The sequence below is a fragment of the Zalophus californianus genome, chromosome 3, assembly GCF_009762305.2.
Source record: "Zalophus californianus isolate mZalCal1 chromosome 3, mZalCal1.pri.v2, whole genome shotgun sequence".
Taxonomy (NCBI): Eukaryota; Metazoa; Chordata; class Mammalia; order Carnivora; family Otariidae; genus Zalophus; species Zalophus californianus.
Window position 1 is genome coordinate 141,571,025 of NC_045597.1, and position 24,910 is coordinate 141,595,934.

At 38.3% G+C, this 24,910-nt stretch overlaps 1 protein-coding gene across 3 annotated transcripts in view; it reads right to left on the minus strand.

Moving 5' to 3' along the window:
• Window positions 1-24,910, minus strand: part of CCDC141 (coiled-coil domain containing 141) — a 204,292-nt gene that overhangs the window by 14,667 nt on the left and 164,715 nt on the right. For all 3 annotated transcript variants that reach the window (XM_027590871.2, XM_027590872.2, XM_027590870.2), the window contains 5 exons: window positions 17,034-17,174; window positions 16,092-16,286; window positions 14,529-14,712; window positions 11,449-11,561; window positions 7,570-7,686 (listed from right to left, as the gene is read on the minus strand). In XM_027590871.2, the coding sequence (XP_027446672.1) occupies window positions 7,570-7,686; window positions 11,449-11,561; window positions 14,529-14,712; window positions 16,092-16,286; window positions 17,034-17,174 (750 nt within the window). The remainder of the gene's footprint in view (window positions 1-7,569; window positions 7,687-11,448; window positions 11,562-14,528; window positions 14,713-16,091; window positions 16,287-17,033; window positions 17,175-24,910) is intronic.

The window sequence follows — 24,910 nt, forward strand, 5'->3', positions numbered from 1 at the left end:
GAACTAGTAATTCTCCCCACTAATCCACATCCATCTCTGGTTTCAGAAGACGCTCAAATATCCTTTCTGGCATAGACTCAAAAGAGCATTGAAGCTGAAAAGGATCTCATCTGTCTCAACCTGTTGTTTTATATCACTTTTTTTTTTTTTTTTTGCCTTTCTTCAGTATTTAGGTGCATTTTTACTTACTTAGCAATTACCAGGTTTTGTCCCTTTGCTACTGCTTGCACACAAGAAAGTTAGGTCTTGCCTTGATTTTGAGTTCTGCATTTTAGCTCATAGTCCTGCCCCTGACACATACTTTATAAATAATTTTTGAGAAATAAGTGTGTTTTCAGGTTGAAGATCAGAAGCAAAAACAAAACAATGTTCCTTCTACACCCCCCACCCCAGAGATACAAATTATCCTCAGAGAAAGTATAAGCATGGCTTTAGAGAAAGTTGTTTCCTTCAGCCATTTAGTAGTTTATTTTTTATTTTTTTTAAAAGATTTTATTTATTTATTTGACAGACAGAGAGAGATAGTGAGAGCAGGAACACAAGCAGGGGGAGTGGGAGAGGGAGAGGCAAGCTCTTCGCTGAGCAGGGAGCCTGATGCAGGGCTCTATCCCAGGACCCTGGGATCATGACCTGAGCTGAAGGCAGAAGCTTAATGGCTGAGCCACCCAGGTGCCCCAATGTAGTAGAAGTTTAAACTCTGGGTCCAAAAACCAAGCCAAAAGTTTTTAAAAGTCCTTGTCATTAAAAAAAAATTACTAAATAAACACAGAGACAATAGGAAATGCCCCTCATTCTTTTGGTTTTCCTACTTCGGCTTAGCTCTGCCTTTATTTTCCTTTTCACAGGGACTTTGATCCAACTTCCTGTTCAGTCCAGGTAATCTCCTCTATGACATTCTGGTAGCCTCTGTTTGAACACTTTTCCCGAAAGGGTGCTTTCTTTGAAAATAATTTTATGCTTTACCTGTATTAAGAATTTCTTCCTGTATTTAGTGAAGACAGGCCTTCACTCAGTATCCAACAATGGATCTGAATTGGCCTCCCAGAGCGACATAGATGTCGAACTGCTCTCCTCTTTTAACAGCCTTTTGACTATTTGGAGAATTGGTGCCACAACCTCTCAGTCTCTTTCATTGAACTAAAACCTCCAGGTCTTCTTCTGCCTTGACTCTAGGACTTTTATCATTCGGGTCACCTTTTGGGAATTCCCGCTCCTACTGCGCTACAAGCTCCTTTACAGCAGGGACATTTGTTGATTTGAGGGTCATCCATTCTTTTTCTAGCTCCTTCAAGTGTAAGGTTAGGTTGTTTATTTGAGATTTTTCTTGCTTCTTGAAGTAAGCATGTATTGCTATATACTGCTCTCTTAGGACCACTTTTGCTGCGTCCTAAAAGTTTTGGACTGTTGTTTTTTCCTTTTCATTTGTTTCCATGTATATATTTTTTTAAATTTCTTTTCCTGGTTGACCCATTCATTGTTTAGTAAGATGTTGTTTAACCTCCATGTACTTGTGGTCTTTCAGAATTTTTTCTTATGATTGACTTCCAGCTTCATAGCATTGTGGGCAGAAAAGGTGGTATGCTTTCAATCTTTTTGTATTTGTTGAGGCCTGTTTTATGAACTAGTATGTGATCTGTTCTGGAGAAGGCTTCATGTGCACTTGATAATAATGTGTATTCTGCTTTTTTAGGATGGAATGTTCTGAATATATCTGCTAAGTCCATCAGGTCCAGTGTGTCATTCAAAGGAATTGTTTCCTTGTTTATTTTCTGTTTAGGTGATCTTTCCATTGATATAAGTGGGGTGTTAAAGTCCCCTACTATTCTTGTATTATTATCAATTCCTTTATATTCATTATTAATTGTTTTATATATTTGGGTGCTCCCATGTTGGATGCATAAATATTTACAATTGTTATATCTTCTTATTGGATTGTCCCCTTTATGATTATATAGTATCCTTTGTCTCTTGCTACAGTGTTTGTTTTAAAGTCTAGCTTGTCTGATAAATATTGCTACTCTGGCTCTCTTTTGACATCCATTTGCATGATAAATGTTTCTCCATCCCCTCATTTTCAATCTGCATGTGTCTTTAGGTCTAAAATGAGTCTCCTTCTTGCCATTTGCAACGACGTGGATGGAACTGGAGGGTGTTATGCTGAGTGAAATAAGTCAATCAGAGAAAGACATGTATCATATGACCTCACTGATATGAGGAATTCTTAATCTCAGGAAACAAACTGAGGGTTGCTGGAGTGGTGGGGGGTGGGAGAGATGGGGTGGCTGGGTGATAGACATTGGGGAGGGTATGTGCTATGGCGAGTGCTGTGAATTGTGCAAGACTGTTGAATCACAGATCTGTACCTCTGAAACAAATAATGCAATATATGTTAAGAAAAAAAAAGAAGAAGAAGATAGCAGGAGGGGAAGAATGAAGGGGGGGAAATCGGAGGGGGAAACCAACCATGAGAGACGATGGACTCTGAAAAACAAACTGAGGGTTCTGGAGGGGAGGGGGTCGGGGGATGGGTTAGTCTGGTGATGGGTATTAAAGAGGGCACGTTCTGCGTGGAGCACTGGGTATTATGCACAAACAATGAATCATGGAACACTACATCCAAAACTAATGATGATTAATGTTATGTTAATGGTGATTAACATAACAATAAAAATTAAAAAAAATAAAATGAGTCTCTTGAAGGCAGCATATAATGGGTCATTTTTTGGTGGGTTTTTTTGATCCATTCTGAAACCCATGTGTTTTGACTGCAGGGTTTAGCCCATTTATTCAAAGTAATTATTGATATGTATTTATTGCCATTTTATTATTTGTTTTTTCACTGCTTCTGGAGATTTTCTCTGATCCTTTCTTGTCTTTGTCATTTTTGGTCTCTTCTTTGCATCAAAGAGTCCCCTTTAATATTTCTTGCAGAGCTGGTTTAGGGTCATGAACTTCTTTAGTTTTTGTTTGTCTGGGAAACTCTTTATCTCTCCTTCTATTCTGAATGATAGCCTTGCTGGACAGAATATTCTTGGCTGCAGATTTTTCCCATACAGCATGCTGAATATATCATACCACTCTACTGGCTTGTCATTTTTCTGTTGAGAAATCTCCAGCTAGCCTTGTGGGTTTACCCTTGTAAGTTAAGGACTTCTTTTGTCTTGCTGCTTTTAAGATTGTTTCTTTATTGCTATATTTTGCAAATTTAGTGGCAAACGTCTTGGTGTTGGCCTACTTTTGTTTGATTTTGATGGGAGTTCTCTGTGCCTCCTTGATCTGTTTCCTTCCCCAGATTAGGGAAGTTTTCAGCTATTATTTCTTTTTTTTTTTTAAGATTATTTATTTATTTATTTGAGAGTGAGAGAGCACAGGGAGGAGAGGCAGAGGGAGAGGGAGAAGCAGGCTCCCTACTGAGCAGGGAGCGCACCGTGGGGCTCAATATTCCAGGACCCTGGGACCATGACCTGAGCCAAAGGCAGACAATCTGCTGAGCCACCCAGGTGCCCCACTATTATTTCTTCCAATAAAGTTTCTTCCCTCTTTTCTCTTTCTTCTTCTGGGATTCCTATAATATGAATGTTATTATGTTTGATGGAGTCACTGAGTTCCTTAAGCCTATTCTTGTGTTGCATAATTCTCTTTCTCTCTTTTGTTCAGCTTCATTATTTTGCAGTATTTTGTCTTCTAGGTCACTAATTCATTCCTCTGCTTCTTCCAGCCTGCTGTTCATTACATGGAGTATATTTCCAAACCCATTTATTGTGCTCTTCAACTCTTAATTGATTCTTTTTTAACTCTTTTCTCTGTGAAGGGTCTCACTGATGACCTCTATTCTTTTCTCAAGTCCTATGAGTATCCTTATGATTGTTGCTTTAAATTTTCCATCAGGCATGTTACTTATATCTGTTTTACTAGATCTCTGGCCATGGCCTTATCTTGTTCTTTCATTTGGGATAAATTCTGCCATCTTCATATTTTGTCTAAGTCTCTGCCTTCTTCTCTGTGTTAGAAAAGCCAGTTATGTCTTCTGCTCCTGAAAGTAATGGCCTAATGAAGAAGTCATGTAGTGCCCAGTGCCTGACACTTCAGGGAGTGTCTCTGGTGTGTGCTACCTGTGCTCTGCTGTTGTGTTTTGTCTGCTTTATCCTTCAGGGTAGTCATCTGGAGAGGCTCTCTTGCCTGCTGTGGGCAGTGTTTGGTTCTCTGCCTGCATGTGGTGAGTTTTAACTACATGTGCTCTGGTCTGCTTGTGAAATGAGATCAGACACCACCTCCACCATAACTGAGGCCCTGCAGAACTCTGGTGAGGAGACACGGTGTGGGCAGGGGTTTGTACTAGTGTTCAGGGGAGGGGCTGCTGTGCTAGGACTGAGATAAGCTTGATCGAGAGGGGAAGCCCCCTGAGAACACAGGGGTGTGGGGCTTGGTGTAAGCAAGTTAGGCAGCTAGTGTTGGCACTGCACTGCTTCCCATAGATGGGGTGGGGGAGGAAAATGGTGTCATCCAGCTTCTTTGTTCCTGGAGAGGCATTTCCATAAACACTGCCTCTCAGGAATGCACTCCACTCCAAGAAGAGTGAATAATCTCCCCACTGTGTGCCCCAGGTGTTCTTCAGATTGCTGTTTCCATGCTGTCTGTCCCCAGGTTGTTTGCCTGCCTTCTCTCTAGAAGCAGGGCAGTGCCCTCTGGGTTCTATCCCAGCCAAACCTGCTGACCTTTAAAACTCCAGATTTTAAGCCCTGCTGGTTGCAAGAACTCACAAAATTCAGCCCCTTGTTTTCCAAGCCAACGTCTTTGGGGAAATGTTCTCCTTGTGCTCCTCTCTCACCTTTCTTTGTGTCCACAGCATCTGTGATCTGTTTCTCCCTTAAACCACATCTTCATACTTCCTACCTTCTTTGATATGGCCTCTTCTCTCCCTTTAGTTATAGAGTTTGTTCTGTCTGTCTACAGGTTGATTTCTGGGATATTTAGGATGATTTGATAGTTATCTAGTTGTGTTTATGGGACAAGAGGAGCCCAGGGCCCTCCTACTCCACTGCCATCTTCCTCTGACCAAACACTTCTGGAATTGTTCTTTCTGAGTCAAATAACTTTCCAAGGAAGATCAACACCATTTGGGTTGGACACAGAATTGGACACAATGATTCCCAGATAAGCTTTTTTTTTACTTGGTGATTTTTGTTATCTGTCCACATGGTTTTTGGGAAATCATTACATCTGACCCATAATATAAATGATAGAGACAATAAAATGGTAAATGTGATTGAGCTATTTAAAGGGAAGATTACTGCCATCCTTTCATTTTGCTCTCTGTGCCAACTGCACCAGAATGTATATGTAAATGATGTCAGTGAGAGTTTTTGACAGTTATAATTGTGGGCCTTCACTATCATACTAAATAACAGAAGACCTTTTAATTTATATTAAAATAAAATTGATTTCTCAGGTGCCTGGGTGGCTCAGTTGGTTAAGCAACTGCCTTCAGCTCAGGTCATGATCCCAGAATCCTGGGATCGAGTCCTACATCGGGCTCCCGACTCAGTGGGGAGCCTGCTTCTCCCTCTGACCCTCTCCCCTCTCATGCTGTTTCTCTCACTCTTCTCTCTCAAATAAATAAATAAATAAATAAATAAATAAATAAATAATTTCTCAATGAAAATAAATCTTGCTTTTTTATTTACAGGAATCTGTTCCTTTAATTTTTTTCTAAGAAAAATAAATAAAAGAAAGAAAATTCATATTTACTAAGTATAAATGAATGTGTTTGCTTTGGTATCAATGACCTTCACTTCAATTCTTAGTAAATTAGTGGTTGACAGTGTGGACAATGTGCAGAATTTAAAAAATAAGTTGAATTTAGTATCTCTTAGAAACCTAGTTAAGAAGGGGCATATGGGTGGCTCAGTAGGTTAAGTGCCTGCCTTCGGCTCAGGTCATGATCCCGGGGTCCTGGGAACAAGCCTCAGATCGGACTCCCTGCTCAGTGGGAAGACTGCTTCTCCCTCTCCCTCTGCCACTCCCTGCTGCTTGTGCTCTCTCTCTCACTTGCTCTCTCTCAAATAAATAAATAAAGTCTTAGGGAAAAAAAAAAAAGAAAGAAACCTAGTTAAGAAAATGTGATGCACTGAATGTTATTCTTTACTATTTCAACAATTTGGTCTCAATCAAGGGTGATTTTGCTCCCCAGGGAACATTTGGCAATATTCATGGATGTTGTTTGGTTATGACAACTTGGTGAGTTGTGGGGGGGGGGGGTGCCACTGGCATCTAGTTGATAAAGGCCAGGAATGTTGCTAAATATCCTGTAATGCACAGGACAGCACTCCATAACAAAGAATTCTCTGCACCAAAATGTCAATATACTGAGATTGAGAAACACTGATAGACCAATCACAATAATGAAACACAATTTGATATAAGACTAAGATTCAACAAAGTGATCAAGGTTTGGCTGCTTTCCTTTGCCTCAGAGTAGAATCAGGGCTTAAATGCTTCAAGACCATACCGCAAAAAAGCCAGTTTGCATAATGATACTTGCTGCCTGCAGATTGTATAATTGCAGTAGACCTTGACATAGATTTAACCTGTGGAAAAGATTATAAAAGTTTATATAGATGATCTAAGAATTGTACTGACTTCAAGGAAAGAAATTTTTCTCTACGAGAAAGTGGGGAGATATTTATTTTAAATTCTCATGTCACAAGAAGTATACTTTATTAATTTGGGGGCAGTTGAGAATAATGTTGACTCTGTTTGTTCCTTCAGTTCCTTGGGAGAAAGAGAAACACTAGAAGCAAACTTGGCAAAGCAAAATGATAGGAGCTAATTATAGTCCAGCAGCTATGAATAGAGAGTGAGCAACTTATACTGAAAATCCATAATGACGTGATTTAAATAATGCTTTTGAAATCATGGAACATTTGCATTTTGTGAATATTTGCAGTTTTTGCTACATGTTTAATTTATCTGTAATACATAGATTTTAAAGTAATTTAAAAATTTCTCTGCTTTAGTATTTATATTTCAGTTGGATTCTGTTTTAGTATATGTACCTGGAAATATCATCTTGGAGATAGCTTCGGTGGAATAAGACACAAGCTAAGTTCATGTACTAAGGTTTTCCAGTGGGTAGTGTAAAACATCAGAACCATAGCTTGGTGGTATGATAGAGAGAAGTCAAATTTGAAGTTGGGATTGACTATAAAAGGAAAATGGGAGAGGCAGCTAATGGTGGGAGAAATAGAAGTGGTTTGGAGTGACAGTATGGTGACTGAATGGCTATCCCAATACCACTGTGCAATGCCGTGGTCCCAATACCACTGTGCAATGCCGTGGTCCCACTACTAAATAGGAAGCGCTCAGAGGAAAATAGCATAGGTGGAAGAAGGACTAAGTAAGGGGTAGAAAGAAAGTACAGGGTAAGGACACTCACATTGCATGTATATTGAAAGATTTGATTCAGGTAGATAACAAGGCTTCAATTCCCTCCCCTTTTTTTTTTTTCAATGAACAAGGACTCTAACCTCAAAACAAAATGAATAACTGAGATTACATAGTTTTCTTTACCTTACTCCTTTCTTCATTGAATACTGTCTGCTTATTTCTTGCTGGTTCTTTTAGCAGGTCGATGAAGTCATCATGGAAGTCTTCCAAATTTACATTTGTCTTTAAAATGTCTCCCTGCTGTACAAAGCAGTGTTTAAAGTGAGAGCCTGGGCCAGGAAAGTTGGAGGTACAGTGCTACACAATAACCACTTGGAAGAAAACATAGACCAGTTGGAACCTTTCAGGAAATGTATTCCACAAGAGACTGACTACTCCCATGATGTGATTTACAAAATTATCTTGTCAAGCTCACAGTTTCCCATCTACCTCACTCCTTTGATAAAATTCATTGCCATAAAAATTGGTTGTTCAAAGGCCCAGCCAGAACAAAGTCATTATTGCAGTAGGATATGCCTACAGGAGCATTCTCTAGAGAAAGGAATCATCGTACATGGCAGTCTAAGCCATTAGGAGAGTCTAGGGGAACAGTGTGAAGGAAGAAATGTTTGAAGATTTTGGTGGAGAACAAAAAGGAAATCCAGAGAATTTACATAAGCAAATGCTTGGGAAACTTGAAGAGAGGAAGAAAAGATCACTGAGTATGGTAAAGAAAAAAATTGAGAACAAAGGATGCTTCCTGTGGGTGATGATATTTTACTCCTATCATTCATGGAGCTGTTTTAGTCATGGAAGTACAAGGGTTTGCAAGCTGCTGGGGAGCCCCTGTGAGGGCTGAGAAGTCTTTGTAAAGGTGAAAGGGGCCTCAGGTACACCAAGTTTAGGATGATGGATTATACCACACCAGAACATTCTCTATTCCATCTGGAACATGGTCGTTAGATGGGCCTTAAGAAAATAGCACACTCCTCAAAGTGCATGTGCTATATGGACTCAGAGAATTTGGGGAGAGATTTAGCTTTTAGTCTAACTTCAAAACGTAAGCTGGTTGGTGTTAGTGGATAAGGTACTCTTGATATCTAATCTCAAAATGGCAGTTGTTGTGGAAAGAATGCTAGATTTTGAATTGTATTTAATTCTCGATTCTACCACTACTGATGGTGAGACCCCAGGCAAAGCACTTTTACCTTCTTTGAACTCTACCTCTAAAACAAGGAAAATGGGGCACCTGGGTGGCTCATTAACCTGAGTGGTTAAGCATCCGACTCTTGGTTTCAGCTCAGGCCATGATCTCAGGGTTGTGAGATGGAGCCCTGCATTTGACTCCACACTCAGCATGGAGTCTGCTTGTGCTTCTCTCCCTCTGCCCCTCCCGCCCCTGTTCATAAATAAATAAAATCTTTAAAATACATAAAATAGGAAAACAACATTTGCCATTATCACCATCACAAGGTTATTTGGAAATCACTGAAGTAATATATACGAAAAGCCTTTGTAAATCTCAAATTGTTAATACAAATATAAAGGATTATTATCACTGTTTCAGCCTTGATAGGGATTTCTAGGCCTTTTTAAATAACTCCTACAAAATAGCCATAGCATCAACCTTAAAAACATAAAAACTAGACTTTTATGCTCTCATGCAAATATCTGTAAAGTGTTAGTAAGCATTCTTTGACAAGTTTTGTTCAGGCTCTAACTTGTAAGAGCCTTGCTGATGCCCATAACTATTGCCAGAGAGGCCCTTCCTTGTTTTTATATCCACCCAAATCAAACTTTTCTGAGCTATTGAATGATTCTTTTTCTCTGTACTAATCCTTTGAGTTTTTACTACAAATGCCAAAACTCTTTCTGGAGAAATTGCTTTGGGCAAAGCACAGTGTTAAATGTCATGTGGGACCCTAAACTGAACAGAGCCATAGGGTTTCCTCAGGTGTAATCAAGTAGATGAGTTGGGGTAGTGATGGTAGTTACATGTGATGATTATAGTAGGAAAGAACACAAGTGCTCTGGGGAATCAGAGAGGCAGGGACACAGCCTGCAAAGGAGTTGTAAAGGAGGCAACATTTGGGTTTGGCTTTGAGAGATGGTAAAATTTAGATAAGCAGAGAGAGAAGGTCATGTACATGAAGGTTTAGAAGCAGAAAATTCAGGAATCTGGGGTAGTACACCAGTGAGACAGGGACCTACAATGAATATAGAAGAACACTAATTTGGAAAGACTCAGCCTCAGAACAATGAAAAAAGGCTTTGATTTTCAACTGTTTTGGGTAAGCAATGAAGAGTTTGTAGTGAAGTGCTTTGAATGTAAAAACAATACTAGCAGCTGTATGTAGGAAGGTTAATCTAGCGAGAGTGTATAATTAGGAGGCTCCTACTAATGCAAAAGGGAATCCAAGTGATGGGTTGAAAATGAGGAAAAGAGGGTGCAATCCTGACCAAGGGGTGTAAAAGGAATGGGGAATGAGGAAGTGGGGAGAGGGAGTGGCAAGAGCTTTCAGAAAGAATAGTCATGAAGGTGAAAAGGAGACAGGGATAGGGTAAATTTTTTTTAGTGGACCTCACTTGAAGATGTACAACAGAAATGGGAGGGCTGTTGTAGATAATAAAGAGCAAAGAGTCAGAGGAAGCAGCGATTTTCAAGCTGTGTACTGGAAGTCGGGAGAAGAAACAGATCCTTAGAGGGCTGGGTCGAGGTGGAGAAGAAATGATCATTGTTTAAAAAGATAATATGCATATGGCACATTCATACATTACTGGTGGCATTAAAATTGTAAAATGTTTGTGGAATGTAATTTAACATATGTATATTAGAAACATTAACAATTTCATGCTCATTTACCCAAATCTGCTCTGGAGAGTTTATGTGTAGGGAACAATACAAGAGAAAAAAAAATCTTTATGTGTGAAGATGTTCATTGCAGTGTTATATAAAATGGTAAAAAAAGTTGAAAATCTAGTTTCTTAAGGAATAAAGATAATCTGGTTGGTCACTCACTCAATTAAAAGCTTAGCAAACTATTTTGAATGGACTGAGTACTCAAATTTATGACATGTAAATTCATACAGAAAAAATGATTGCTAGAAATATAATTCTGCTATGAACTACAAGAGCACCCTTATGTCTTGATATCAACAATGATCACAATAATTATGGGTGTCTTCACATTTCAATTCCTGGGGTTACTCTGTGATGAGTTTCCCCTATTCACTCCATTGTACAGATCAAGAAACTGAGACGCAAAGAGATGAAGTAATTTACCCCAAATCACAAATCCAGTAATTTGGAGAATTGGTATTCCTAGGCAGCTGTATTTTACTCTGTGTTTTACTCTTTGTTCTTAATTACTTCATTATTCTCTCCCTCCTAAGTAACCAATTCTTTCAGCCAGTCATTGAAACAGTACTAATGAAGCTAGTTTTCACAAAATACAGACAAAACAATATATGCATTTCTCTCTTTTAACTGGATTTGCCTAGGCATTAGGCATCAACATACTTTCTATTCTTTATTCCATCAACTTTTTATTTCATGAAGGATGCTAATGATTAGTTTAATACTTCCATGAAGCTAAATATTCAGTGAATATAATACCTGAAGATTTAGTTTTATTTTCTCTGGGGCCACAATTTGGAAGGAAAAAAAAAAAAACCTTCCATTTATTATTTGGGAATGAAAACATAAGGCTACTTAATACAGACTTTACTTTGATTTTAATGGCACACATTTATCCTTTAGGATGTGATCCATGAAAATGTAAATGAGACACCTTAATTATGTTTAGCCCTCATTCCCAGCAATATTTTTCTCTGCAGTGATGGAAAAGAAACAGAATTAATTATCAGAAACACCCAGATAATTATGTTAGAAAGCTGTGAAACAAATGTGCACATTATGTCCCTTGAGAATTTCTATTAGAACATCTTTGCACTAGAAGATACTTATCAACACATTTTTATTTATGTCACTTGAAAATACATATTCTGGGAAGAAGAAATTACCTTCAGCTTTTCTTCAAGCTCTGTGAGAGAGACACATAATTCAGTGATAGATTCAAGAACCTCTTTGTGTTTTGCCACTATTTTCTCAGCGTATTTCTGCCCTTCTTCAAAACCTGGGGAGGAGAAGGGACAAAAAACTATTTTTGAGGTCAAATCCCTAGCAGAAAAAAAAAATCCCAGGTATTAATTCACCTCCCCAGTGTCTGGTGTAGAGGCTGGTAGATAGTAACTGCTTAATCAATACTTGTTGAGTAGATAAATAAATGAACGAAGGCATTTTTTGAAAAAACACTTACCCCAGAAAAATGGTTACATTTGCTATACCTTGTCACTTTTATGTAACCTAAATCATGTTGCTATGTTAATATTCTTAAAGCACCACTCTAATCAGTCGTTTCCTGTTCAGAACATTGTCAATTCTTCATTTATGCATTCAGAAATGGTTCCAAGGTGCTTCTCCCAAATGTTTATCACCGTAGTTCCCTCACATATTTAGTCTCTGGTCAAAGTGCACCAGCGACTCTTCCCCACAGCCACTGAATATTCTCTCCTGTACCAAAAATGCCCTTCCCTCACTCCCCTACTGTCTACTTCAAATACCAGTATCTTTGTGACATGTTCTTAATCTTGCCCATGTAGATTTTATCTCTCTCTACTGGAATAATAAAAAAATAATAAAATAATAAAAATAAATAAAATAATAAAAATAGCTACCACGTAGTGAGTATTTATTATTTGACTATGGCTTTATATGCATTAATGTAATTCTCCTTGGATTCTCTAGGCTCTATTGCATTTTACAAATGAGGCAACTGAGGCTCAGAGAGCCTCTTCAGGTTACCCAGACAGTAACTGCAGGAGCAGAGATTTGAAACCGGGATTAGAGACCCCACGTTTTAAACTAAGCGATATTTCACATTGTTATGGGCTGAATTGTGTCTCCTCCAGAACTCCTATGTTGAAGCCTCAATCCCCAGTATCTCAGAATGTTACCACATTTGGAGATAAGATCTCTAAAGAGGTGATTAAGTTAAAATGAGGCCCTGAGGATGGGGCTCTAATCCAGTAAGACTGGATCCCACCGGTATAAGATGAGGGAGAGACACCAGGGCGAGCATGTGCACAGAGGGATGCCCATGTGAAAAGGCAGCAAGAAGGCAGCCAGCTGCCAGCCAGAGAGAAAAGCCTCAGGTGACACCAACCCTGTCAGCACTGTGATCTTGTGATCTTGGACTTCCAGCCTCCAGAACTGTGGGGAAATGAATTTCTCCTGTTTCAGCCACCCAGTCTGTGGTATTTTGTGATGTTAACCCTAGTAAATCAATACACACTTTTCATACTTTTCTTACTGCCTTTACTGTAACATGACTTCTAGGCCTAGGCTGTGGATTCTTGAAGGAAGGAACTAAGTTTTATTTGTCTTTATATCAATCACACCTCCTCATACACAATAGGTACTCAATTTTTTTTGAGATAAATTTATTTGCATGACAATTCTGGGTCCAATGATGCTTGGGTGGACTGTAACAGTTAATATAATATTCCTAAAGCTTCTTACTTATTGCAAATTTTAAAAATTGCATAGCTTCCATACTGAGCAGATGAAGATTCATGACTTTTATTTATTTGTTCAAGGTATTCAGTCTATGATTCATTTATTCATCACGTATTTGTTAAGCACTTTAGTATGTATCATGAAGCAGTAAACTAAGGGGCAAAATCCCTTCTCCCATGGAGCTTACACTCTGGTGTAAAAGCCAGACAATAAATAACGATACAATCTGTCAGTTGGTGATAAGGGCCAGGAACACAAAGCAGGATGCAGGATATGCATGAAGGGAGGGGAATTTAACTAGTACTTACTGTGTCCTGAAATTGAATAGGCACTCAAAAACAGTGACAAAACATGCTTCCCTTGCCCTCAAGGAGCTTATGGTCACTTGAGAAGATAGATGAACAGGTAATTTTCTACAGTGTGGAAAGTACAAAAATAGAGGGAACCACATACAGTGCTGTGGAGGCAGAGGGCATTCACAAATTTTTAGTGCACTTATAAGTAACTACAGTAGGAATGAGACATCGCATTCGTTTTCATTAATTTTTCAATCTATATTTTATTATTTTTATGTTTCTATCTTTTTCCCTTGGAAAAGCATTAATAATTTATTCTCAATAATTTAATATTAGGTAGTACAGTATATATGGTTCTACACATTTTTATGGTTACCCATATGTAGCATTTTATGGCACGTGAGAAAATACCCACCTGGCAGCAGTGTGGGCAGCCAGCTGAAGCATTTTGTGCCTCCCATTGCTATCTTCTTTCTGAGCTAGATTTGCCTGGCCACTGGGAACTACCTTTGGTCTACAGGAATGATATCAGGGGATTCGTGAAACTTATTCTTCAGCACCCCCATGGGCTGTCATCACCTAGATGGTTTCTTAAATGAGGGCTTCTTTAGATAGAAAGTCTCCTGAGACTGACAAGTGTATTATCTTTCCTGGTCATGGAGAAGAGAAAAGCAGAACCAGAGAGATGATAATTTGAGTTCTCCTGTTTATTCCACAAGGGAGAGGAAGGCAAGGGAATGGTTCCTTAAATACACTAACCAAACCATCTTGTTTCTTAAATCCACAAACCACACCCCTCATAGAAATATGAGGGGTGTAGATGTCAATCTTAGCTTAACATCCACTTAAAGTATTATGGGAGTTTTGCATGTTTTTCCAGAAATCACCCTTGTGAAAATGAGATTTTTTTTTTTTTTTTTGTCTACATAAACTGAGCATTGTTCTGGTTTTATTACCCTGGGGATGATCAACAGGAATAGGGGAGAAAAGAGAACAGAGAAGGAGGGTTTACACAAGATAGTTAAAATCCAAAGGCTTCCTCTTCTGCAGGTAGAGCTCCTTCCCCTATTCCCTACTGTTTACTTTTATAGATATGGGCTCTTATCTTGAGTCTCTTGCCTGAATAATTGCCGTAGTAAGGACCCTGGGGGCTTGCCATGCTCTGCTATCTGGTTCGCTATAGATTTGTTCAACGGCAAATTGCTGGATATTTTAAAAAGAGACCTCACCATATAAGCGCTGAGCCAGGTCACTGATATCCTGAATTCTTTCTTCTTGCTGAGGCACTGAGGGCACGATATACTTATTGAACTGCTGGTGGAGAATTTCCACAGCTTCCTTTGTCTTGCACTCTGTGGAATATTTTCCAACTCTTACAACTGTGGCACTTGCATCTTCACACCAAAAGTGACACTAAATTAAAATGGGATAAAGCATAGATTAAAGCGACACCATCCTTCTAAAGTTCTTCATTTTGACCACCGAAGTATCAAATTTCAATTTCCTCAAACTTTATAGTCACATTAGTTTGAACTTTCTAAGTCATAATAAGAAAAATGTCAAAATATGATCATAGGCTTCTGCACTAGGGTATTAGAGTTAGATAAGAAAATAAAGGTATGGAAATTCATTTGATTTTCCTGCCTTCTTAGATTTGCCTGAAATAGACTTCCTAAGAACATTGCAGACTTACAAGAACAGGAAATATAAAAAGCATATGTCCCGAAAAAGAACTCAAGTATCAGCTAAACATGAAGAAAAATGCCCAAACATACAAACCCTGCCTAAATAATTGAAATAGTTAACGTTACATGGATAAAGTACTTCCTGATTAACACTCTAATAAAGAAATTCTCTTTTAAGAATGAGATTTAGTTTATGGATTGAGGAAGTATCATCTAAAGAACAGCATTTGACCTTTTTTTTTTTTAATAGAAGGTACTCAAGTCATATTTTCAAAGCACAGTGGAGAATTGAGACAGTTTCTCACCAAAAATACTAAATAACTGTGATGGAAGGAATGTGTCTGACCAAGGCCAGAGCAATTATGATGAGTGAGAAATAGAAACACATGACTCTGTTAGGAGCTGGCTTTAAAAAAGTGCCACAGGGCCACAGCAAACCTATAGATCAGATATAGAAGAATGATCATCTTCATCTTCCTTAGCGCGGTGTTAAATCTAAAAACTGCTGCATCTGTGGCAAAGAGACATTTTGTATCACAGAACAATGGGCCACAAAGAACTTCAAGTGTGGAATTTCTTCAATATGAAGTGTGCAAATAATAACTTTAACTTGTCAAATTTCATATAGTTTATGCATACTCTACCATTTATCCTCTTGACAAAAACAAAATAACACCAATAACAATTTTTGTACCTGAAACATCCCAGTACCACATTTCTTTCTAAACATTTTCAAATTCCATGAAATAAATAAGTCATTTTGAGTATTTTAAACAGATATCCAGCAGTGAGAATAATTCCATGATGGTTAAACATCTTGAGTTGATGGAGTTATGGAGAAACGAGAAACTCTCATATGTTGCTGGTAAGAGTAAATTAGTAAAATCTTTATGAAGAACAACTGGACAATACAATCAAACCTTGTAACATTCATCCGCTTTGGTCCAGCAATTCTACTTTAAGAAATTATCCTAAGGCAATTATCATGAAAAGGAGGATGATGCATAAATTTAATGACAAAATTAACTGCAGTAGCATTGTTTTAAATTAGCAGAGCAATTTTTAAAAACATTACATATGGACACCATTACAACAAGAAGAGGATACCTCTTCTATCATCTCCTGGAGGTGTTCGGTCAGGTCCAAATTCACCTTGTAATCTGTCACAACTTTGTCAAACTCATCCACATGTTTTTGCAAATCCTTCATCGCTTCCAAAAGAACATTAACTTTATTATTTGGATAATTTAAGAAAGAACCAGAAGTTTTATTCTCAACTTTTTCCATTTTCTTTTTCAAAGCCTGTGCAAAAAAGAAATAGTCTTAAAAATAAGATTCAATTTTTATTTATGAGGCTAGCTGGTGATTACATATTGAGAGAAAAACTTGGAGAAAATTTTTGCAGCTTTCTCCATGATAATATATTAAAATCATAATGATCACAAATGTATTTTGGAAAGAATGGGTTTTCTTCCACATAGTTTATTGATCCATCGTTAAAATCATATAGAATATTCACTATATACCAGGTCCTATTCCAGATTTTGAGAATGATATTATGATTTAAAAAAAGATAATGATCATAAAATAAAATATTTTCTTGTCTTCGGGAAGCTCACTGCCTCCTGGGAAAGATATTCAAATAATCTAGCTGGTTCATGTGGTAATCAAGGTAGTATAAGGGGTTCTGGGAGCAGTGGAGGAAGTTCCTGACATAGGCATACGTAAGGAAAGTAAACGGGGCGTATAAAAGGTGTATATGTGCATGTGCGTGTGTGTGTTGTGGGGAACAGTGGAAGCAGAGAGGCTGGGTAGGTTTGGTAGAATCCATTCTAGAGCTGCCTCAAGAGATAAATTAACTTATACATTTTACATGAGGAACTTAACTGTTACAAACGCAGAAAACCACCTTCTGAATCCCAATGCTGCAAAAAAGCCCAAGGGTTAGGCATCTAGAATTGAAATGCAAACTGATTTTGTAATAATCGTAGTAGTGCATACACGCACATACACACACACACAGACACACCATCCACACTTTCTATTTACCTGTATTTTTTCAGCATGCACATCAACTTGTTGAATTTGATATTTAAGAACCTTCAGGTTCCGAGCTTTCTCATTTTTCTTGGTGTAATTAAACTTTAAATTGTTGAATTTCTTTTTGATATCTTTGAATGATTCTTTGAGCTGCAGTTCAATAAAAGAAAGAGGTGATTTCCTTAAAATGAGGACACTAATATTGACTTGTAATAAATTAAAAAATCTTAACAATTCAAAATATTCATAGTCTTCAAAATGTATTCAGTGATTTTTCAATAGAAAACAAGTCTGCTAAGTGAACACATAATGCAAATTTAAACATATCCTAAAATATAAATATGAATTGTTCTTTGTACTTTCTGATGAGTAAATTTTTTAGAGAGGGGAGGGGAGGGGCAGAGGGAGAGGGAGAGAGAGAGAATCCTAAGCAGGTTCCACACCCAGTGCACAGCCCCATGCAGGGCTCCATCTGATGACTCTGAGATCATGACCTGAGCCAAAATCAAGAGTCGGATGCTTAACTGACTGAGCCACCCAGGCGCCCCTTGATTTGTAATTTATAATTAGATTTATAAGTACAGAATATCCTTTGGCTTCCAAACAAGACAGTTTTTATTTTTTATTTTTTTTTAATTTATTTATTTGAGAGAGAGAGAGAATGAGAGACAGAGAGCATGAGAGGGAGGAGGGTCAGAGGGAGAAGCAGACTCCCTGCTGAGCAGGGAGCCCGATGCGGGACTCGATTCCGGGACTCCAGCATCACAATCTGAGCCGAAGGCAGTCAGTCACTTAACCAACTGAGCCACCCAGGCGCCCTAAACAAGACAGTTTTTAACATATCATAGATTTTCAACAACTCTAATTTTCTTATTTGTATTTATTTGACATTATGTTTCCCATTCATTCTATTCTCTGTGTGCTAGCATTGCCCTAGATCCTTCTGCCTCCCGAGGCTCTCTTACAGTAACAGCAATGAATTGATTAGGCTCTCATGTGCTGTTCCTGTTGCAGAGGTCAATGAAGGGTTGACCTTCAGACCACCAAGGACATTAGTGGGATAAAAGAAGAGACCCAATATGAGAATTAGTAGGAAAAATACTTGCCCAAATCCAGCTAAAAAATTATTTTTCATGAGCGGTTTCCAGGAGAGATTTCCTTCTTAGATATAGGCCACTAACTTCAGATGTCCTTCCAAACCAGAAAGTAAAGTGACAGCGTCACCACTGATGGCAGTGCTAACTTGTGTATAAACAGAGCATATGGCGATGAACCGAGAGTAGGGCATGCGTTATGACAGCCTAAGAACACCCAGTTCAACTTTACCAGTGAACCAAAGCTCTAAGCAGTCCAGACCCATTAAACACACCACTTTCTGTGCCCTTTTCCATATTCAAGAAAGATAAACATATTGACAGGCAACTCTCTCGTTATATTATCAGCAAAGAGAAGTACAGAGAAAACATAAACCTTCTCAGATTATATGGAAGCATTTAACAGCAAAAAATGAACAATGTCATGGTTGATAAATTTGAGCTATGATAAGAAAAGTCAGAAACACATTAAAATTCTTTTCAATGACAGCAAACAAATTATTTGGAGGGGAACAAAAGCCATGTACATGCTAGATTTTAGACTTGTAATACATAAAAAGCATATTGGCCCTAAAAAATATTTGCTTTCTCAAAATGCTTATTTCAAATTCTGCATATTGTAGTAACAGAACCTTTACCTTATCTTTAACATTTCTTGGAGACAATTATCTATAAAGGCCTTAGCAGACTTGCATACATGGAAATTATTATGCTGATGCAATTTTTGCCTCTGACACACCTATACATAATCAGTTTTGTTTATTTTATATGGTAAATGAAATTGTTGAATGCTAGTTTTAAGCTACCAATTAAGCCAACCACAGAGACCATATTAAACATTTAAACTGATAAATCAGTAACATTCTCAAGAGATGGTAAGAACTATAGTTTCAAAATTTGAGAACTATTTCTCTATTAGAACTCACACAAGTATTTGAGAAGTCATATTCATTTGGTATACTTTTGAAATAACCAATTAATATTTAAATTCTTTGACATTCAGTGTTTTAGTATGAACATGTTTGATTTTAGTGGGAAAAGACAAATGGGATTGAGATATAAAGGGACTACATCCGGAGTTATTCACATAAAACTTGGGCAGGAACTCTTATGACTCCCAAAGTCATAATCTGCAATTGTAGGTATAATAACTACCACATCTGAGGAAACCACAGATTCTTGTATTAAAAAACATGTCCCCAGTAGAGAGTTACTGTTTCATGGGTACAGAATTTCTGTTTGGGATGAAGAAAAAGTTCTGGATATGGATAGTGGTAATGGTAGTAGAACAATGTGAATGTACTTAATATCATTATCGGTACCTGTAAAATGGTTAAGGAGGTAAACCTCATGTTATGTGCATTTTACTACAATTAAAAATATAGTTTTTTAATAAAAATAAACAGAAGAAAAGAAAAAAGAAAAGGGAAAATATATGTCCTATCATTAATAAGTATCCATTGGAAAATAAAATTTTATATTCTTTTTTCTCTTACTGGAACATGATACACATTACAAACTTCAGTCTAGAGAAAGGAAGAGGGGCTCTGTCGATAATCACTGGGTTACGTCTGCTTGTTTAAATGGGAAAGATCAACTTCTATTTGAAAACTATGTGATGAACGGAGAAAGGCTGAGCCTTAACACTGTAATTCTAAACCATGAAATTTTAAATCGGCTTTGGATCAAAAAATTTAAGGCCAATAAATGATGAGCACAATTTTATTTCTGTGGCTTCAGAATGTATGCACTTCCACTGAAATGATTTATAAGATATATATAAGTTCATGGCGCTATGGGTATGTGAAATGGAATCAGCTTCTTTCTGACACAGGAACTCCTTTGACAAAGTTGCTGGCACTTTTCTCTTTTGGTCCCGCTAGAAATGCACTTTAAATCTTGTGCCTTTCCCAGCTCGAATTTAGGACTGTTGCAGATACAAGTGGAAGGTAGCATGAAGGAACTACCTTTAGCAACTAGGTTTTCAGAAAAACCTAACCATGCCTAAATTTCTTACCTGCACATTCCAACATGAAAACTTAACTTCCCATCTAACCCCATATAACTTGTGATCATCTTTTTTGTATATTATTTTTTTTTAATTTTTTATTGTTATGTTAATCACCATATATTACATCATTAGTTTTTGATGTAGTGTTCCATGATTCATTGTTTGTTCATAACACCCAGTGCTCCATGCAGAATGTGCCCTCTTTAATACCCATCACCAGGCTAACCCATCCCCCTACCCTCCTCCCCTCTAGAACCCTCAGTTTGTTTTTCAGAGTCCATCATCTCTCATGGTTCGTCTCCCCCTCTGACTTACTCCCCTTCATTCTTCCTCTCCTGTTATCTTCTTCTTTTCTTTTTTCTTAAAATATGTTGCGTTATTTGTTTCAGAAGTACAGATCTGTGATTCAACAGTCTTGCACAATTCACAGCACTCACCGTAGCACATACCCTCCCCAATGTGATCATCTTTTTAAAGGAACTGAGTGCCATGGTTGCTTGGCTATGGAACCATTGTTCCTGTAGCTGTTTCTAACTTTAGTTAGCTTGTCAACAATGGGGAACGGTGGAAATGGCAAGACAACTGCTCAACTAGAACACGTTAGCAGAAAAAAACACCCAACACTGGGGCAGGATAGTTCACCCTATTCAAAAAATTGAAATGTTGTTATAATCCATATTAACAAAGTTTCTAAAAGTCTTTAAAAAACCAGGAGGAATTTTTTTTTCTAATGAATAATGTGATTTTCCTGTCTTTCCACTTGTTCAGTTCCTCCATATTTGTTATGGAATCAGCAGACTAAGTTAACAGAGCTATACTTAGGAATAAAATTAAGACTTTAAAGTTGTGGTTCTTTTGGAACCAGCAGAATGAACATCTTCACCATATTTCCCAGGGAGCAGTGAGCTTCTCTCAGGGTTAGGAATGAACAAAGCTTCTTTGAGAAGAAGCAGAAGCAAAACGAGGCTGATGATGACCGGGTTAGACTGCTATTCTTAGTCTTGACTAAGCTGGTTGAGGCTGCTTTGGCATAAGAATGTATTATTGTGAGTCTGGTGCTGGCAAAGCCAATTTACATGAGGGACATGGGACATTTTAATACTAAGGAAACCCATAAAAAAAAAAAAGCCTCTCCGGGCACCCGAGTGGCTCAGTCAGTTAAGCGTCTGACTCTTGATATCAGCTCAGGTCTTGATCTCAGGGTCCTGAGTTCAAGCTCCATGTTGGGCTCCACACTGGGCATGGAGCCTACTAAAAAAATTAAAAAAGAAAGGCTTCATTGGAACTATGGCACAGGTTTGGCCAGATGAAAAAGTACAAAACAAATAGTCCATTTCTCTTCATGTCCACTTCACGAGCTTCATTTCTTGCTCATCCTTTTGCCCCAGATAAAAGCTTTCTGATGCTCATTTTCAGTAACAGGTTTCCAAATTATCACCTCCCAAGGACGCTTGCATTTGAAGTGGAAGGACCCAAAGATTCATAATTCAACCTGAATGATTTGCTACAATTACTATGGCTAGACTATTCAGCCTAAGTGCTGGAGAGCTTTCAGGACAAGGCTTCCTGGGCCTCCATGTGCTTGGCAACCACGCGGCTGTGCATCTTTGTGCGCTCAAGGCCAGCGCTGCGGCTGCAGAAGTGGGGCAGCCTGCAGAGAGAGGACGCTGGCTCCATTTGACATGGTGTCTCAGTAATGGCTATTGTCTCCGCCCCGCAAGGTCTGTGTGTTCATGTTACATTGGTTTTATTTTCTGGACATGGTAACTATTTTAAACTAGAGCTCTCTATATTCTTCAGGAAAAAGAGTCACTTTGCAGATGTGAAACACCAAACTTTTAACACCTTTTATGCCTATGGATGTTCATTTTCAGAACAAATATATCTTCTCTATTCTCTTCTATATACCCTCTGGATGGACCCATGGTGTGGACTGGTTGTGACTGGCTGTGACTTGAAGTCCCACGGGCTTTAATTCAGTCTGGGCTCCACGTTCCCTGAAGAATTTTATATGCTCACGGTCTAGTACACAGTAGCCACATTGGCGATATGTGTCAAATGACGATAGTTTAGTTTTTTTCCTTAAAATGACGAGTTAGGGTTATCGATCTGGAAAATGATAATCCCCGGCACCATACCACAATACTGCCCACCGCTTGTTTGACCCGTCCGGGCACTCTTTATCTGCCTCTTATCCTGCCAGCAGGGGACTCTCCATGGTCATTTTGTCAACAGCAAAGTGCTATATGAGGTCAGGAAGTTCGATTTCATGAGTTGGGTGTCTATTCCCCTGTTCTAATTTGCTGCTTCTCATTTGCCTTGTATCTCTGGAACTCAGATGACCGACTTATCCAAATTGACAAAAAAATTTGTGTAACTGGAACCTGAGACTCCGACATATGGAATAGACCTATATATACACCAAGTCCTTTTCTGCTTCCTTCCCGATGGGTAGGATGTTGCTACAGTGTAAAAATTTCAGGCTAAAGTATTCTAATTATATGAAAGCTTCTGTTTGCAAAACTTATTTTGAGAGAATGGGTACCAACCCAATTTTGTCACTGCTGGTTTTTTTTTTCAGCAAAGTAATTGTGACCCATAAGGAGACTCCAGTTACAAATTTCCATTAACATTATGTAAAAGTAATTTTTTTGGTCAGGTTGCAGATAGAAAACATGCTTGATATTAACTTAGTACGTTTCTAAATGAAGATGTGTAAAAGAATGAGTAGCTAATGATGTTCTGTCATGTCTCACCACAGAGAATGTCTGTAATGCTTTGTGTATTAACAGTTTATTTATGTTGCCAGGCAAGAAAATATATGGTAAAATTCAACATTCATGCATACAAATGTATCTTTGTGTGAAATGAGTAGAAAAAAAACTCCACGAAATCTGGCAGTCTGAAGGCTGTGAAGGTAGACATGGAGAAAATGAGATTTTTATAATTTCCTATGTCTTATGTAGTGCATGAAATGAGAAAATAATATTTTACCTAAAGATAAGGCACAGAACCATGGTTCTTTGTCTTTAAATAATATCATATCACATTAAAAAAAAATTGCATTTAGAACACCTCCCTTTATTTTGCCCTGAGGTACCGAGTCCTCTGCTAGGGACCTCTAGGGCAGTTATAAACAGGAAAGTTAGTTAGGGCATCATCAACAAGTAATTTTGATTGAAATGACCAAATGAACTGTGCTATTGTACCAGAGCATCCAAACAGCTTGTCATGGCTATGCCAGAAAACAAGGCTAGCAGAGGAAAGCACAGAGGAAGGGTACATGGCGCATCAGATCATGCCATGGTTGAATGCGTTAAAGCAGGGAGTGAGTGGGGACTCTGAGTTTAGCAAGTGACATCGTATTGGTGCCCAGTAAAGCCTGAAGACCAATAGATGAGCTTTTGGCCCAAAGCTGACTCCTCAACACACCAGGAACAGAAGCTTTGCAGTCCTAGAGCACACTGTTCAAATGCAAATCCTACACACCTCCGGTTTCTTGTCCTAAAAAGGAAGATGTGTCGAAGTCGAGATCTTCCAAAATCTATTTCCACCCAGAATCTGTGAACTTCCAAGAAGCACTTGAAGCACACTGGAAGCAAAACAATGTGTTTCCAAATCAATTTAAAAAATAAAATGCATTGGGTTCCCTGGGTGTCTTAGTCGGTTGGGTATTTGCCTTTAGCTCAGGTCATGATCCCAAGGTCCTGGGATCAAGCCTTGTGTCGGGCTCCCTGCTCAGCTGGGGTGCCTGCTTTTCTCTCTCCCCTCTTCTCTCTCTCTCTCAAATAAATAAATAAAATCTTCAAAAAAAAATGCAATGTTTGCTCTAGTTCTCTGGTGCGGTGTCTGACTTTAATGTTTTTATATACAAAAAAAGTAGTGTAACATATTGCTTTTAATTTTTTATAATGTTTTAAGTACCTATGCCAAATATTAATAATGATAATATAAAAAAATGTCAAGGTGTATAAATATTATCACCACTTGGAATCTACCCATCTGCACTCTGATATTCACAATACAAACTAGAGTGTATGTATATTTATTTCACTAAAGTGCGTGAAAAATATTCCTTCTGATTATCTTCCCATTAGGCTTGTGGTTGGAAAGTTTAGGGTGTGCATGCTACACTGTGACATGCGTACTAAATTTCTATAAGAAGGAAAGGAGGAAAGGACCAAAGATTTTCAAAGAGCCTTTAAATATGAAATTGTAACTTACATCAAAGAGTAGTTGGATATGAAGTAGAAGCAAGTGGGAAGACTAGTTCTCTTAATGTTTAAAATCATGTTAAAGTGATACCTGATTCCTAAATCAAACCCACATGTATCTGGTTGCTCATGGTACAGACAATCCTTGGGCGTCCCGACTGTGACTACAAGGGACATCTGTCATCTCAGCTAGCTGGCTCCCAGCAGAGGCTCATCACGAGGCAACCTGTAAATAGAACCACTGTGGGAAAGGCCTGAACAGGGAGACCCAACTCCATACAAGCCACAGCACATCAGGAAGATGGAAACTGAGATATAGGGAGCTGGGAGTAACCCTTACCCTCCTCCGCCTGTGGTTTCAGTTAGTATAGAGCTGTGCATCCCTGCAGCAAGAGAGATTTTTGGCAAAACAAAAGTTTACCAAAGTAGAAGAAAGAAGAAGAAGAAAAAGAGGGGGAGGGATTAGAGAGGGGGAGGAGGAGGAAGGGAAGAAAGAAGATAACTTTGGGGATAGGTAGGAAAAAAATTGTTTGCAAGCCTGCAAATCTAAATGTTACAGCCTTGGGG